Here is an 18,092-nt window from a genome sequence, read left to right on the forward strand (position 1 = left end):
AGAGAATGTTCACATATTATTCTGTTCATCCTAAGGGCCAGAAATGCTTTCCTGAGTTATGTGTACTGGCATTTTACTGTTCCACATAAATAGATGTAATAAGATTGTATTTTGGATAATAGAACCTTTCCTCTTTCTCCTTCTCCCCCACTTCCTCCCCCTCCTCCTCTTCTGTTTTGTGGGGAAGGGGTTATACTTATTTGAATAAACTAATATCAGTTTGAATTATTATAGTAAGTGGTAAACATCTGGGCTTATTGATACTTTTCAGCATATGTGAGGAAATTTTATGACGTGATAACTTGAGCTGGCAGGGGTGGGGAGTGGGGCTTGCAACATTTCCACCAAGACAGATTTGTTCAGTAGATCTTGAAGTTGCTGTGATAATTGAATTTGATGTTGTTACAAAACAGTGGATGGCCAAATTAGAAATAAATGGTTATCTATAAACTAGCGATTATATCAAGGTTTTGTAGAAAGCCTAAAATAAGTTCTAAATTAAAAAAAAAATAAAGGCAGTATCATGTTTATATACAAGTGCTGGATGGCTGGAGGATATTAAAGGAAATGTCTTGTTTTGGTAGAATTTGACCACCGGTCCACCAGGTCCCTTTAATCAGTACTTACGATCAGGAAGTTGAGGATGTGTTGTCTAACAGAGGTTGGGCTTCCCCAGTCCAGGAGTGGAGCTCAGTCAGGAAACAACAGGGGTGGGCTTCTGAGCATGGGGTGTTAACCTCATGTCCGTGCCTTGGAGGAGGCATAGTGTGTGTGTTGTCTTGTGTGCAACTTTGCAAAGTGGTGTTCAGGTAGTTTGTGAATAAAACTGATACGGTGTCATGTCTGTGGTGGTATGTTTTCTTGGGAATTTTCAAGTAAACATAGAGTTATGTGTTCAGAATTGCTGTCATTTCTCTTTCCAGCTGTGTTTGGAGTCCATTTAGTGGCATGTGTCAGTACGCAGGGGCACCCCGCCCCCGCCCTCTTTTTCAGGGACCTCCGTGCACAGAGTTGAGTCAGTCGTATTCCCAAGACCATGACACTCAATCGTTGTCTGGGCAAGGCCCTTCTTTTGTTGGGTTTCATTTTATTTTTTTCCTTTTTTATCCTTCATCCCCAATTCCATGTCCCAGTCCTTTCAGCACCCATTCAAGTATGTTTAATGTACGTTCTTCAGCCCATTGGCCATGTGCTATTTTTTATATATGTGTTAATCTCATTTTTTTTCTTTAACGTTATGTTTTTGAGACATGCTTTTGTATGTGAACCCAGTTCTGTTGTTCTGTCTCTGCTACGTAGTATGCTGTTTGTCTGCTGGGCAATCATCAGTGCTACTTCACACAGCATTCTTGTCACTTTGGGCTCTGTGTGGGGACTTTTCAGGTATATACCGCCAAAGAATTGTTAGGTCATTGACTATCTGCATACGTGATTCCAGCTCTCCTGTTACAGCAGGGGCTTTAGTCCATTACCTAGAAAAAAAGTAGCACATTATAAATATAATTTCTTGATCCACGCTTCGGTTTCCTGAGGAAGTTCTTGTGAACTGGTTTTTAGTCATATTATTAATATCCTTTACTCTTCACTATCTTCCTTTATTTTCCTCCAGTAATGTTAGGGAGTCAGAGGGAACAGTTTTTTAAAGGATTTCTCTGTTGGGGTACCTGGGTGGCTCAGCCGTTAAGCGTCTGCCTTTGGCTCAGGTCATGATCCCAGGGTCCTGGGATCGAGTTCCGCGTCGGGCTCCCTGCTCAGCCGGAAGCCTGCTTCTCCCTCTCCTTCTGTCTGCCATTCCCCCTGCTTGCTCTCTCTCTCTCTATGTCTCTCTCTGTCAAATAAATAAAATCTTAAAAAATAAAGGATTTCTCTGTAATGCCTATATAACTATGAAAATACTACAAATACTAACATTTGTTTTTTTATTTTATAGGGCGCCAATGCCTCGGCATTAGAGAAAGAGATTGGTCCAGAACAGTTTCCAGTCAATGAGCACTATTTTGGATTAGTCAATGTAAGTATCCGTTGATACTTAGCCTTCACCAGTATTGTTGGAAATAGTTTTAAAAATGATGAATGCGTTTCATAATTTATTAAAGGAAAATTGTTTATTTGCATCAGTAGGATTAAGGCCAAGAAACTTGATTTGAATTCTCTTTTTAATGGAAGGGAAATAAAGTTGCCCAAGGTCTTAAGAGTTTTAAAACAGTTTCGTTTTTCCTATTTTTTTTTCCTTTTTTCCCCCGTTTTGTGTCAGAATTTATCGTAACCAAAATTTTGTATGGCCTACACCAAATGATCTCTTGCTTCTTTGAGAATCCTTTAAATGTCTAAATATAAGTGGCCCAAATGTACAGGTATAATAAACTTTTGCAAGTGCCTCCGTGTGTCTGTAGAGTATTTGTCAACTTACTTCTGGCAGTGTCCCACTAGTATAGATATACAAGTGCAAAATATAGGAAAAGGGTACATTCCCCAGTCCTTGTGGAAGTAGTTCTAGCAATTATACATCATGAAAACTTTGGAAGAACTTTCTTTAGAATTTTCAACTCTTTTCTGAATCATCAGCACACAGCACAGCTCTGTGTTGTTGTGTACTGTTAGGTAGATCCATGATGAGTGTTTTAGACTATATATAGAGAGGTGATAATACAGGTGACTAAGTTCCATCGAACACACCTGTGTGTCACTGAACACTAGTACGTAATTGTAACATAGGAGGTGGATTTCTTGTCTGATTTGAGGAAAATAGTTAAAGTGATGTGGGTGTTTCCTCTTGCTCTGGGAGTCCCCTCGTGGGTGTGAAGCTTGTAACGCATTCAGCAGTCCCCACTCCACAGTGCCTCTTCCCCAGAGGAGGCTGCTCCTTCCTCCATGGGCTGGTTTTCCTGGAATCTACCCCTACATTCTAAGTGAAGTGCCTGTGCTGCTATTAAAAACAGTCCATTGACTTCCTGTTACGGTGGGTAAGAAACTTCGCCCTCTTCAACCATCATCCCTGCCCATTCTCCAGTATGGAATTAACCATTTATTTTCCATGTCATTAATTTTCATTTATTCTTCCCAAAGTCTTCAGCGCTAAAAAAGCTGAGAAGACTTCCTCAGTACCAGTTTGCACTGCATCGTCCTCAAGGCCTTGACATCCCTCTGGAGCCCTGTCATCCCGCCATGCGGCCTCTGCAGCCTTCTCTTCCCTTCACCCTAGACATCCCTTCACTTCTCTCCTTCCCTAGATCCCCTCTTCTGCTTGGGTTTTTCCCTGCTTTGTGGAACATGTTCTGTAGTAGCTTCTTTAGGGAGTGTGCCTAGGAGGTAAACATTGAGATCTTGTGTATTTATCTTGTTTTGGTTATTGTCAAAGCTAGATATAGATCCTAAGTTATAACTGTCCTTTAGAATTTGTAAGGGATTACTCTATGGCTTTCTGGCTTCTGTTGACATCAACAGGGCTGGTGCCATTCTGATTCTTCATCTCTTCTGTGTGGCCTTTTCCCCTTTAAAAAAATGTTTGGGAGGCTTTCAGAATGTGGATGGATATCCACAGGGTTCTGAAATTTCATGATGTGTCTTTGTGCTCCCCCCCACCCCCCCCACTGGTGTTGCATTGGCTATTTATCAACCCATTTAGACATTTTTCATTTTCTTCAGTTCTAGAACATTTCTGATACTAGTATTTGGATAATTTCCTTCCTGTCAGTGTTATCTCTTTGTTCTGTCCTTTTTCATATACTCTTAGTTGCATTTGAAATGCAGACTGATTCTTTGTTTTTCCTACTTTTTCCATTTTTTTGATCATCTGATATTATTCTACATTGCCCTTTTTTGTCCAGTTCATTGCACTTTTTTTTTTAAAGATTTTATTTATTTATTTATTAGAGAGAGAGAGATAGGGAGGGAACACAAGCAGGAGGAGTGGGAGAGGTAGAAGCAGGCTTCCCGCTGAGCAGGGAGCCCAATGTGGGGCTCGATCCCAGGACCCCGGGATTATGACCTGAGCCGAAGGCAGACACTTAACGACTGAGCCACCCAGGCGCCCCTGCGCTTTTATTTTGTAGAGTGTTACCTTAATTTTTTGATCTTGTTTTATGGAGGCAGTATTCTCTGTTATTTTTCTCAGGATATTATTTATAATTTTTGTTGTTGAGGTTTTCTTATGCTTACTGGATTGTTTTGAGGCCCCCACTCCTCCCCCCCACCATTTTAAATTCTGTCTTTCCTAATGGGATCTTTCCTCAAATTTCATCCATACGTAAAAGTGAAATTCTGAAAAGCTGACTGGGACTTGGTGTATTATGGGTGGAGCTTGTCTGCTATGGGTTTCCCTCTAGGGTGACCCCTTGGCAAGCAGGCTTTAGAAATAGCTGCACCCATCCCCCATTCTAGTGGCTAGAGCATTTCCTCTGGGGCTATTCCTTGGTGCTGGGGGACTTTCAGGTTCTGTCGAGGGGTGGCTTATTCAGGGTTTTGTTGAGCCCTCTGTTTTCTGTCCGGTGCCTCGCTGCTGTCCTCTGCTGTCCTTAAGGGCTCTTGAACCAGACTCTCCTGGGCAGCTTCTGTGGAGACTAAACCTGCAGTTGAAAGAAAGGTTAAGTATCTAGGGGTCTGAATGGTCCTTTTAAAAGACTTACAACCAGACCTCTGTTTTTAGGTGAACCCCTACCCCCCATTTTTTTTTTTTTTGGCCTTTTGAGTTTTTTGCTTAATTTATTCTTTTACTGTCATTTTATTGGGGTTTTGTGGGGAGGGCAGGGAGTTAATGGACTATTTAATTTCCCTGGTTTAACATGACCTGGCCTCTACTTCTAATATCTAAAATGTTCATGCTTACGTGCAGAGGCATCTGGTGATCAGAAGCCTGGTGTCCATTCTGGCAAAGGCAGAACCCCAGCTTCTTCACTCTCATGAACTACTTCCCTGCGGCTCCCACCCTTACTCGGTTCATGCTCTAAAGCTAATGGTCTTGAATTGTAGGAAAGTTGTGCTCACTGATAGTGTCTCAGAACCCATTTTCTTCAGCACAGGAGTATTTTATATATTGAAGGCTGTTTTACCTTTAATCTTCTCCAGTTTAAATATTTCAGTCTCTCCGTTTCGTGTCCGACTGTAACTCTTTTGGTAGATAGCCTCAGAACAACTAAAACAACATCCTTGAGAAAAATCTTATTATAAATTGAGTTTAAAAGTCTTTTTTTTTGTTACGTTGTTTTTACTCTCATGTATCACTTTGAGAATACCATTGTCAATTGTGTAAAAAAAAAAAAAGGATTTCTAAGAAGGTTTCATTTTTATTATTCCCTGTGGATCAATCCAAATTAAAAGGGCAGTATTTGTGCTTCTCCCTGAAGCTGACTAACCGAGATTCAGTAAAACCCAAGAGAAACAGGAGGGAGTGAAGTTAGTAAGGGACCTTTAGAGGAAGCTTTGTCTTTTACCCCTTCCAGAGACTCATTTGATGGGTAGAAATGTAGTTTCTGATCTCTGTGCCTAGTTACTATGATGAAGAATTGGGATCTCTAAGGTAGCCAGGGCTCAGTCAACTATGAAAGACTGATGAACACCTGAGTTAAATTGAGAAATTAATTGGTGGTTAGAGTAGATGCAGCAGAACTAGTGTAGTGATTAACTCTTTCTGTGATTTAAACTTTCAGGCTACCTTGCAACTGTGTTCTGTACTGTTAACTTTTTGCTATAGGTCCTATTTTCCAGTTCTTAAAATATCATCACTCTTTCTCTTTGTTTCCCTCCCCCTTCCTCCTTTTTAAAAAAAAAATTATGGAGTTAATCATTCTATTTATAGGAGTCCCTTAAAAATGAAGGGTGGAGCTTTGGGATGGGTAGGGGAGGGTAGCTTACTTAATTCAGAGATCAACATTTTAACTTCTTTTTCTCTCTCTGTACCTGTCTGCCAGGTAGGTAGTGTTGAAACAACACTGGAATGCAACTGCTTTAAGAAACTGTGGTTTATCTTTTCCAATAATTGGATTTTGTTAAAATGAGGCACACATATATTTTCTTTTTATCAGTGTGTTCTCAGCTAAGTATGCATTTCCAAGGTTCATTTTAATTGCTCTTAACAAAAAGCTTACCCCGAGAAGAGTTCCTATTAGACCTGCCCTTTTGGAGCCTTTTTGTGACTGGCGAGTGACACAGTCATTCACTAGCACTTGCCTTTGGGAAATAGTACATGTATTTGGGCAGTTAGAAAATCAGACTTTTTTTTTTTTTGTTAATGGGCAGAAGAAAAATAACCACAGTTTGATTAACTAGCACAAAATTCAACATAGGGGTTACTCTCGACATTGTTAATATAACCTATTTTCCATTACTTTCAGTTGCAGTTATCTTTTTCTTGGAAGAATATTTTCACAAATGATCCTTTTATAGCAGTTCACTCTTAATAGTTCTGATGTCTATCACTGTACTTTGCATAATACATAGAGTGGGGATTTCTTTTTGGTTTAACTCTTGAGCATGCTTTAATATTTTCAGAGATGAGAAATATTAGTGTGGTGTGGGGGTTCAGGAACTGTCTTTTGAGTAGGCAAGGGAGCCTTTTGGAAGCTTTCTCTTGCAGCAGAATATCCTACTTAAATGTCCCCTGTTTATAGGGTCAGCTAAATTCTTTAAAAATGAATTGTTTTAATCTGATGAACGAGATGGCCTGTTTCCCCTTATATCTTGCAGCTAGTGAGTACTTATTTTCGTAAAGTTGATAGAAAAGGAGTGATTTCAATTAGTAGTATCTCTTTCCTACTTTTGTGTGCAGTCTCCATTTTTAAATAGCCTTTTTCCATTGTTTTATTATATGGTTCTGTATTAATTCTCTAATACAGTAGGAGCCAACAGACATATGGCCTCAATAAATCTGTTTGTGAGACTACAGTGGAATGTGCTTTTCCGTAAAATCTTTGTTATGAAATAACAATTGTGTTCCTTAGACCATCTTACAAAAGACATTTAATCCTGAATTGCTAGTAGTCATTGGTTGGAATTCTGGATGCAGGGAACAGGAGCCATCATGAAGGAGAGAGACAAATAAAAATGAAACTTTCTTTCCCTTTGTAGGTTATAAAGTTGATTAGGCAAATGTCTCTTGGTTCTGTTTTCATTTGAATTGATTCATTCTCATTTAGTTTCTCTCCACCTGATGGCCATAGGCTACTTGAGGGTTATGTTATCAGAGATCCCAGAGAATGTTCATAATAGACTTGACAAGACAACTCTGCCCCAAGTACTCTGCTGAGATTGGATCAGGTGTCCAGCCCTGTTGCAGGGTCTATAAAAGGGTTTGTGATTGACAACCCCAGAATTTATGTAGAGAAGTCACTTTCTATAAGGAAGGGTGGGACAGTGGAGTAAGGGTGTGGAGTGAGGAATGGATGTCCACTAGCATGTGGAAGGACACTTTTAGATTAGGTCCACTTGGCTGTAGTGAGAATAGTGGGTAGGGGAATGTGGGGTATAGTGTTAAAAAAACAGAGCCACCTAAACAAACTGCAGGAGGGGAAGAGGGTCTTTCCTTAGAAGGGGATGTTCACAGGACAGGCATCATCATCACCAGCCTCCGTGGGGGACAGTGGAGCATTTAAACATTTTAAAACATTTTTTGAAGGCAAAATTGTTGAGCTAATGGTAAACAACAGTAGTCTCCAAATGACATATGTAAGATGAACAATTGGGCTTTGGGAAGAACTATACAATTGCTAATGTTTATTTTTATCTAAAAATGAGAGATAAGCCTTACTAATTCTTGTTTTTAAAGTTTTTTATTCATTTGAGAGAGGGAGAGCATGTAAGGGGGAGGGTGGTGGGAGGGGCAGAAGGAGAGGGAGAGAATCTCAAGCAGACTTCCCCACTGAGTGTGGAGTCCTGTGTGGGGCTCGATCCCAGGACTCTGAGATCATGACCTGAGCCGAAATCAAGAGTCAAATGCTCAACTGACTGAGCCACCCAGGCGCCCCAGCTTTACTGATTCCTAATAAATGGATGATACAGGTCTCCATACTCCATTCATGTGTGAAGTGGTCCTATGATGCTTCAAGTTCAATAGCGCCAAAGACTTGACAGTATAACCGTCTCTTATTCATTTATGTGGTTACAAACTATTATCATTTCAATGTAGATTTAGAGATTATATGATTTAATTTCGGTTAATCTACTTTTTCCAAAATGGACAAATGACTTAAAAAGTTGGTTTCAAAAAATAACAATGCAATGATGAAGTCCTGGGAACCGTTGTCTGTGCTTCATGTGGATTATTAATTTAATTCTTTACAAGAGTTTAGAAGGTGGGCACTGTATCATAAACCCCATTTACAGACGAGGAAGCGGATGAACAGAGTGGTTTAGTAGTTTGCCAAGGTCAGAGAGCAGAGCCAGTCTTGAACCTAGGTTTGGTTTCAGAGCCTGGGCGCTTAGTTACTGTGCTGTGCTGCTCTCAAGGCAGGTAATTACTCAAATGAATTCAAACAAATTCGGTAGGTAGGATTGGGAATTTAATTTAGAAAGTAAAGTAAGGCCCTTGGACCTATCTATATATCTGTGTACCTATCTTTGATTGCCATTAAACGCACATACCGAAATAACTGAATATAAACAGACTATCAGTCAGAGTATTAAAATCTGTAACCCACAGTTTACCAAAAGGCATACTCTGTTTCATTGCTCTCACTTAAAAAGTAATAACTTTTAGTGAAAAACAAAATCAATGTAAATAAGATAAAAATTGTACGCATTTACTTTGTCTTAATCACATTTGTTCTACAGTTAGCTATTGAACAACACAGGTTTGAGCTGCCCAGGTCCATCTATATGCAGATTTTTTTTTTTTTTGGTATAAATACAGTATAGTATTGTAAATGTATTTTCTTTTATGATTTTCTTAATAGCATTTTCTTTTCTCTAGCTTGCTTTATTGTAACAACATGGTATATCATACATATAACATACAAAATATGTGTTAACTGTTTGTTATAGGTAAGGCTTCTGGTAAACAGTAGTCTATTATTAGTGAAGTTTTTGGGAAGTCGAAAGTTACACGCAGATTTTTGACTGTGTTGAGGGGTCAGCGCCCCTAACTCCTACATTGTTGAAAGGCCAACTATATGTAATGTATATTTTTATGTCTATAAATTTTGCATTTTATAAAAGTATACTTTGATGTATATGATGTAGCACGTACATTATTTTTATTTGTATTTATTAGGGATGTGTGCTCAAAATGATCTTAGAGATGGGGATACGATAAATATTTGTGGAGGGGGCATTTATTTTAAAACTAGGAGAAAAAAGGCATTAGAGAAAGCAAGCACAGGTCATTGTGTTCAGTAAGCAACTGAAAAATCAATGCTCAGACCTTGAGGAGGGTGGCAGCTTTTTAAAATTTGTTTCCCCTGATTTTAAACCTGGTTATACCTTTGATCTTCAGAACTAGCTGAGAAGACACAGGGTAGGTTTCAACCCTAAAGCAATGTCTTTTTTTTTTTTTTTAAGATTTTATTTATTTATTTGACAGAGAGAGATAGCAAGGGCAGGACCACAGCAGGGGGAGTGGGAGAGGGAGAAGCAGGCTTCCTGCTGAGCAGAGAGCCCGATGTGGGACTCGATCCCAGGACCCTGGGATCATGACCTGAGCCGAAGGCAGCCGCTTAACGACTGAGCCACCCCGGCGCCCCAAGCAATGTCTTTTTTAGAAATTGAGCATTCGAAAACAGGAATGTGGGGGAAATCACCCCAGACAATCTTTTGCATGAAAGCTACACATTAGAAAGGTATAGTTTTAGGCTTTAGGAACTTGAAAGAAAGTTACTATCAGGGAAGCTGAAGGAAAAGTTTAATAAGAGTTATGATTAAGATTGAAAGTTATTATTTAGTCTGGAGAAATTGTAGTAGTTTCAAGCTTTAATTTTTCTTTAATGGGATTGATGAAGATAAGTGCAAGACTGTAAGAGAAGACCTCAAAGAATTGATTATAATGTTACCTATTGCTTTATGTTCAGAAGATGAGCAAGAGTCTACCTTCCAGCATTCTGTACAAAATAATAGACTCCCTCTGGTTCCTTAGCTTATCCATTGGTCAACCTTTATTGTAAATTTTTCTAATATACTGTGAGAGGCTATCTTTTGTTTTTACCTACTCTTTGGAAGTCATTAGAATCCCTATTGCTTATTCTTTTTTTAATTTTTAATTTTTATTTAATTTTTATTTATTTTTTCCCTATTGCTTATTCTTTAATAAAAATGTCCAAATAATGGTGATTGAATCTTCTCTTCAATGGACAGAGGCATAGTTTGTTGGTCATTAGCATCATTAGACTGTGATACAAATACTAGTATTTTTTAGACTAATTAATATTGAATAATTGATAAATTAATCTTAGTAATATTGTAGATTCTACTGCAGGTGTACTTAGCCCCTGGATAGGTTTTATTAAAGTATATCCATAGTTATATTTATCAATAGTTCAGTGCATCATCTGCTTATCATCTACTTCTTTTAGCATTTCCCTGGAAAGCCTTTAAAGCATCCGTTTATATGAAACCACTTATTGACTCTGACCACCAATATGAATGTAAAAATCATGTATCCTCACTGGGCCATATGTTCTGTTCTTTTTTTGTGGTATTGTTTAACTCATTTCTCTGTTCCTTAAATATCTGGTAAATTGGTAGATAGGTCTAGACACTTGATTAAAATTTAGTAGTTGTTTTTTTTTTTAAAGATTTTATTTATTTATTTGACAGAGAGAGACAGCGAGAGAGGGAACACAGGCAGGTGGAGTGGGAGAGGGAGAAGCAGGCTTCCCACTGAGCAGGGGGCCTGATGTGGGGCTCGATACCAGGACCCTGGGATCATGACCTAAGCCGAAAGCAGAAGCTTAAGGACTGAGCCACCCAGGCGCCCCAGTAGTTTTGTTTTTTAAGATAAGAATACTTTGTAAGAATTGCTACATATTTCTTCTGCAAGAGACATAAAAGTTTGGCTGCTCATTTTTAATGATGCTGGAATGCACTGGGGGTTCAGGAACTTTTTAAAGTTCCCCCTCAGCCTTTAATGCTTTTGGTATCTGTTGATAATTATTTCCTAATCCATTATTTACAGTCATTTCTTCTGAATTTATTAGCTGGATTTATTCTATAAGCTGGAACTTCGTTCATCAACTATTTAGTTCCCCGTGAAATACTGTTCTTATAAGAAAGACAAGGGCGCCTGGGTGGCTGAGTCGATTAAGCGTTCGACTCTTGATTTTGGCTCAGGTCATGATCTCAGGATCCTGGGATTGAGCCCCTCATCTGGCTCCACGCTGGGTGTGGAGCTTGCTTGAGATTCTGTCTCTCCCTCTGCCCCTACCCCCCACCCCACGCTCATGCTCTCTCTCGCTAAAAAAAAAAAAAAAAAAAAAAAAGATAAAACTTTGATGTTTTCCTTTTATATATTAGTTTACGACTTCCATGGAGACTAATGAAAGGTTTTTTAAAATGTCATTATTAATTCATAAATTTTTATGTAGTTGATATGCTTTTTATCAATTGTGCGGTATTTATTTCTTTTTGATGAAAGTGGCTCTTGAATCTACGCAAAAAGATATTCCAGGCTGATCTACATTTGTATATTTCCTGTCCCAGACCTAGTGTATCCATATCTGCAAGGCCTCCTAGTTCCTTTTTGTGGGAAAAAGGTTTTTAGAGACTACAATCTGTGCGCCAGGGAAACTTGGTGCTGCTAGGCCTTTCAGTGGATAGAGGTTGAAAAAACACACACACACACTTATAAAAAGACATGAGTTTATACTGATACCTCAAATTCCAATTTAAGTTTATAGGGCTTTTACTCTTATCTTTATTATTGTATCTTTTTTCCTTTGCATTAACAATTTTGGTTCCTAAGGATATTAATGCTTGCTTTGTCCTACAGAAATCTATAGTAGTTTCAAAATAATAATGTTACTAGATTAGTTCTAACAATGTGATTACTGAATGCACTTAAAATTCCTTTTTTTTATTCTTAGACTATTTCAGTAGGCATGTATAGTAAAAATTCCATGTTTTAAAGTTGCTCGAGCTAATTTTTTGTGTAGTTCTCCACGGACTGGATAAACAGTTAGGTTTCCCTGATCTCTTTTGCCTTTCAACTTTAGGAATTTCTTTTTTTCCTCTGAAATCTTTTCAATTTAATTTAGTAAAAAAAATCGGTGCTGGGGCGCCTGGGTGGCTCAGTCCTTAAGCGTCTGCCTTCAGCTCAGGTCATCATCCCGGGGTCCTGGGATCGAGCCCCGCATCGGGCTCCCTGCTCAGCGGGAAGCCTGCTTCTCCCTCTCCCACTCTCCCTGCTTGTGTTCCCTCTCACGCTGTCTCTCTCTCTCTGTCAAATAAATAAATAAAATCTTAAAAAAAAAAAAATCGGTGCAAAGCAAATGTTTTTAAAAATATACTTTGAGGGGCGCCTGGGTGGCTCAGTCGTTAAGCGTCTGCCTTCGGCTCAGGTCATGATCCCGGGGTTCCGGGATCGAGTCCCACATCGGGCTCCCTGCTCGGCGGGAGGCCTGCTTCTCCCTCTCCCACTCCCCCTGCTTGTGTTCCTGCTCTCGCTATCTCTCTCTCTGTCAAATAAATAAAATCTTTAAAAATATATATATATATATATATATATATACTTTGATTCCTCTGCACTCTTCCCTCTTTCTCTATAGATAACCATTTTTATTTTTGATTTATCCTTCCTGGTTTTTAAATATAAGCAAATATGTACATGTCTGTGGATGTGTGTTTGACATTGCCCTTTTTTTAAAAAAAAGATTTATTTATTTATTTTTAGAGAGAGAGTGTGTGTGTGAGTGGGGGGTGTGTGGAGGGACAGAGGGAGAGGCAGAGAGAATCTCCAGAAGACTCTGCACTGAATGCAGAGCCCGAATTGGGGCCTGATCCCACGACCCGAGATCATGATGAGATCAGCACCCGAGTAGAAACCAGGAGTCTGGCGCTTAACCTTCAGAGCCACCCAGGCACCTCGACATTGCCCATTCTTAAAAGTCTTCTCTGCCTGGGGCACCTGGGTGGCTCAGTCGTTAAGTGTCTGCCTTCAGCTCAGGTCATGATCCCAGAGTACTGGGATCGAGCCCCACATTGGGCTCCCTGCTCCACAGGAAGCCTGCTTCTCCCTCTCCCACTCCCCCTGCTTGTATTCCCTCTCTTGCTGTCTCTCTCTGTCAAATAAATAAATAAAAATCTTTAAAAAAAAAAAAAAAAAGTCTTCTCTGCCTACGCTTTTTTGGGTAGTGAGTGTGTGACCTGGACGCATGGTAGCGCTGTGAGAATTGTCCTCTTTCCTTTTTTTATGCTTTCAAAGTCTCCCCCAAGTCCTCATCGATTAACTTTTGGGTGTTTTGTCAGCTGGCTTTGGGAGCCAGTGTCTATTAATGAGAAGGGAAAAGGAAGACAATAAATGTTTATCAAACTGTGTCATTTTCTCATAAGGTGGGATTATTTTTCCCCATTATTAAAGAGGAGGAAGTTGAAGTTCAGTGAAGGCTGTAGTTACACACACACCAGATCACATGGCCGGTAAGAAGTCAGTTATAGTTGAGGATTTAATGCACCTGAAGTCTCTTTGTAATGTATCAAGAATGATGTGTGGGCATCTCAGCATTTCAGTGGTGGTTGTGCTAGCATATTGAACAGTTTTTGCTTTTTTTTAAAGATTTTTATTTATTTATTTGATAGAACACGAGCGGGGTTGGGGGGAGGAGGAGAGGGAGAAGCAGACTCCCCACTGGGCAGGGAGCCTGATGTGGGGCTCGATCCCAGGACCCCAGGACATGACCTGAGCTGAAGGCAGGAGCCCAACTGACCGAGCCAGCCAGGCGCCCCTGATATTTTTAATCTAACATTTCAGAGGATCTAATTTTATTTCGCTTTTTGGTTTTATTTTTTATTTTATTTTATTTTAAGATTTTTTATTCATTTGAGAAAGAGCACGAGCGGGGGGGAAGGTCAGAAGGAGAGAAAGGAGCAGACTCCCCATTGAGCAGGGAAGCCTGATGCGGGGCTCAATCCTAGGACCCTGGGATCATGACCTGAGCCGAGGGCAGATGCTTCACCGACTGAGCCACCCAGGCGCCCCTTGTTTATATTTTTTGAGTGGCACTTAAGAATCTGATAGAAAACCTCACTTTTGTGTTTTTTTAAAAGAATTTTTGAGAGTTATATTTTAAAATGTATAATATATGAAATGCTTAATATCCAGAATGTAACCATGGGAATTGAAAAAGAAAAAAATTACAGAGAATTTTTAAATCCGTTTTCATGAAGGCCAAATTTATTGCATATATTTTCCTTCAATTTTAACCTGAAACCAATGCCTAGAGCATCCGTTTAATGTTAAAATGGCAGATTTGCAGTCAGAATAATTATTTCTACTCTCAGATACCTTTTAATTTATGAGGATCATAAATTCCCTATCTCCTCTCTGTTCTCTTAACTATACATGGAAATTCTTTCTCTTGATAATGTGTTGCCCCAAATTTAACAAGATTTTTTTTTTTTCTATTCTAGTTTGGGAATACCTGCTACTGTAATTCAGTTCTTCAAGCACTTTATTTTTGTCGTCCATTTCGGGAAAAAGTTCTAGCATACAAGAGCCAACCTAGGAAGAAGGAGAACCTTCTTACCTGCCTAGCAGACCTCTTCCATAGCATAGCCACTCAGAAGAAGAAGGTTGGGGTGATTCCTCCTAAGAAGTTCATAACAAGATTACGGAAGGAAAATGGTAATTCTTCTACTTCTGAATGTATTCTTACATAGCAGAAAGGGTAAATACAGCACACTACACTTCAGCAAGCACTGACCGAGCATCTTCTAAGCCTGAAAGTATTTTAGCCATTGAAAAACCAAAGCTGACGTTCTTTAAGGAAGTGCTAGTTTAGTGAGGAGGTAGTCACACAGTAATTAATATGAGGTGTGATTAATGCTGGAAGTATGTTCTACAAAGACCAAATGCTGTATGCCAGGAAATGAGAAATGATTTTTTTTTTTTTTTTTTTGCTTGCTTGGCTTTTCTATTGAGAATGTAGTTGGGTTCCCTCCCCACCCCGCATTGTTTGTTTTGTAGTTCTTTCATGTATATTGACCCATTTGATCCTTACACTGCCCTGATTTAGAGAGCATGTTATTTCCCCCATTTTAGCCATGCAAAGAACAGAGGCTAAAAAGCTTTCCAGGAGTCATACTCCAGGGAAAGAGCCAGAATAATAAAACTTTTTGGCCTAGGGTAAGTGGTTTTAACTCCACTCACCCCCTTCTTTAAATAGTTACTGATTAAGCCCCACTTCTCTTTTCTCTCTTAAATGTTGTTTAATGCTCACAGCAAGCCCAGAAGTCAGATGTTATTACCTCACTTTACATGAGATAGTGGACGCTCAGAGAAGTTAAAATGGCTTGTCAGGGTCCCACACATCTTCCTGACATCTAAATCCCATATTCTGTCTAGTGTGGTATGTTACCTCAAAAAATTCAAGTGGGGTTTAAATAACATGTAGAATTCTGTGTTTTGTTTGATTTAGGCATTTTAGTCATTGTAGAAATAAAATTGAGTGATATTTTTAGTTTGATTTGTTATCAAAAGATGCCCACAGAAATAAGATTTGAGAAGTCTTTAAGATTGGTTATTAAACACACCATTGAATAATCCTGTCCTTAACTGAGTTGACAATGTTCATTGTCCCATGAACTGAGATAAGCCTGGGTCATATCTAGTTTCCTGAAATGTAAGGAGACACTGAGATAATATGGCGACAGGCTCTTATTCTTGAATCTGATTCACGTGTTAAAGATTTTATTCATTTCCTCCATATACAGATACAAAGCAGTTTATCATTTATTCACAAAAATACATTTTTTAATTTTTTCCCTATCAAAGCCAAACATCTTTCTTAAATTATAAATCTGTAGTATCTTCTATTTTTAAGAACACCATATACAGCTCTGTTAGAATGTGGCTGAGTGATTCAAGTCCTCTCAGTCTTTTTGTCTGTATTGGTATGAAATTTCAAGAATTTTGTCCTGGTAGAAAATTCATGAGCATGGTAATTGAATGTGCCATCCTTTCTCAGTGATTTTGTTAGTATTTTAGAAATGTTCAGCATCAGAAACATGAAACACAGAATACACATTATTTTTCTTTTTCAGTTAATAGTGCGTTTTTCTTGACCTTATTCTTTTTTTTAAAGATTTATTTATTTGAGTGGGTGGGAGGAGCAGAAGGAGAGGAAGAGGGAGAGAATCTCAAGTAGACTCCCCACTAAGCGTGGAGCTGGGCACAGGGCTCAGATGCAGGGCTTGGTCTCACAACCCTGAGATCGTGACCTGAGCCAAAATCAAGAGTCGGACGCTTAACCAGCTGAGCCACCCAGGTGCCCCTTGACCTTATTCTTTAATATGTTGTATGTGCTCTTAGTTTGGGCCGCTGTAACAAAAGTACCACAGACTGGGTGGCTTAAACAATAGACGTGTATTTCTCACAGTAACATGCTGGCAGCTTCAGTGTGATGCGGGCCGTCTTCCTTGTTTGCAGATGGCTACCTTCTTGCCGTGTCCCCACATGGTGAAGAGAGAGAAGCAAGCTCTCTCATGTCTGTTCTTAAAAGGGCACTAATCCCAGTCTTCAAGACCTGAAGGTCCTCCCAAGGCCCCATTTCCAAAGAGCATCACACTGGGGGTTAGGGTTTCAAAGTGAATGTTGGTGGAGGTACATGCATGTGGCCCTCAACATGATCTTTAAGTGTGCAGTGACTTTTTAAATTTAGATTAAGTCATGCTGAACACAGAGCTCAAGTTACTGTGTTTTGAAAGTTGTGTATGTGTGGCTTTATATGTTTGCTTGGCAAAGCTGGGATGTTTTTACTGTGTTTATTATTTTTTAATAATTCAGTATTTTCTGAAAATTTTTTATATGTTTAGGCAGAGTAAATTGATATACAGTAGACTTCTTAAATATTTTTTCAATGAAATTTGATTCCAGAATGAATATTCCAAACTTATCTTCTCATAGTTTTGTTTCATTTTTCTATACCTCAAACAATATTTAATGGAAAAACATGTTTATTATTTGATGTTGCTCACATTTTTATGTTTTGAAATACAGTTTTGCCTTTTGATTTTTTTCCTGATAATTTTGTAGAGGAGAGCATACAAATTAAAGAGGATTTAATGGGTTATCCATTGCTTAACTCTCCTTCTGAGATTATGTTTGCTAGTTTTTTTTTTTTTAATCTCTGGAAGAAACGGATGTTGCCCATTTTAGAATTTCCACTAACTTTCACTGTTGGACTGTTGTTCTTAAATCAGTTTTCTTCCATGGGATGCTGTAAACATGTTTTATATTTTCAGTAGATATTAGCTCCATATTGTGTTAAACACTGTTACTTTATATAACTAATCATTTTGATATTACTTGGGAAGAATCTATTTTAATTTCAGTAATGGATTTTTGTTTTCAAAATTTTATTTCATGTTACCTAATCATAGCATATGAGACTATAGCATAGTACTTTTACAGTGTGATAAAACACTTGCTCCATAAATGTGTTATCCTTGATGATGGGAAACTAGTTGAATGTTTGAATTGATTATATATTTAGCTTCTGCTGAGTGCCATAAACTAGGGGAGAAGACAAACAATCATGTAATATAATGTATTATCGCCATGAAAAAAAATTAAGCATGGAAAGGGAGTTGGTAGGTTATGTTAGTTCAGAGAGTTGGAGAAGCCATTGAAAGGTCTCAGGCAAAATCGTTCTAAGCGGATAGAATAGAAATTGCAGTTGCCCTGAGTGCTTGAAGGATGACAAGGAAATTAATGTGGCTCAAGTGGAGTAAGATGAAGATAGAGAAAAAAGGTAAGGGCCTAGCACTTGGGTTTTATTTTGAAAGCCATGGCAAGCCATTGGAGGGTGCTGAGCAGGTGGGTGATGTGTTTTGATCTGCATTAGGAAGTGATCTCTCTGGTTGCTGGGTGGTGTGGTGGTGGGAATGAGTGGGCATGGGCCGCATGAGTACACACAGGTAGACCAGCCAGGAGGCTGTTTCACTAATGTAGGTAA

The 18,092-nt window shown here is 38.9% G+C and overlaps 1 protein-coding gene across 1 annotated transcript in view; it reads left to right on the top strand.

Annotated features, from left to right (window-relative positions):
• USP12 (ubiquitin specific peptidase 12) overlaps positions 1-18,092 on the top strand; it is a 93,806-nt gene that overhangs the window by 50,899 nt on the left and 24,815 nt on the right. Inside the window, exons 2-3 of the mRNA XM_032403300.1 lie at positions 1,931-2,011; positions 14,548-14,761. Coding sequence (XP_032259191.1) covers positions 1,931-2,011; positions 14,548-14,761 — 295 coding nt within the window. The remainder of the gene's footprint in view (positions 1-1,930; positions 2,012-14,547; positions 14,762-18,092) is intronic.

Source organism: Phoca vitulina, unplaced genomic scaffold (assembly GCF_004348235.1).
Source record: "Phoca vitulina isolate PV1807 unplaced genomic scaffold, GSC_HSeal_1.0 scaffold5, whole genome shotgun sequence".
NCBI classification, from domain to species: Eukaryota; Metazoa; Chordata; class Mammalia; order Carnivora; family Phocidae; genus Phoca; species Phoca vitulina.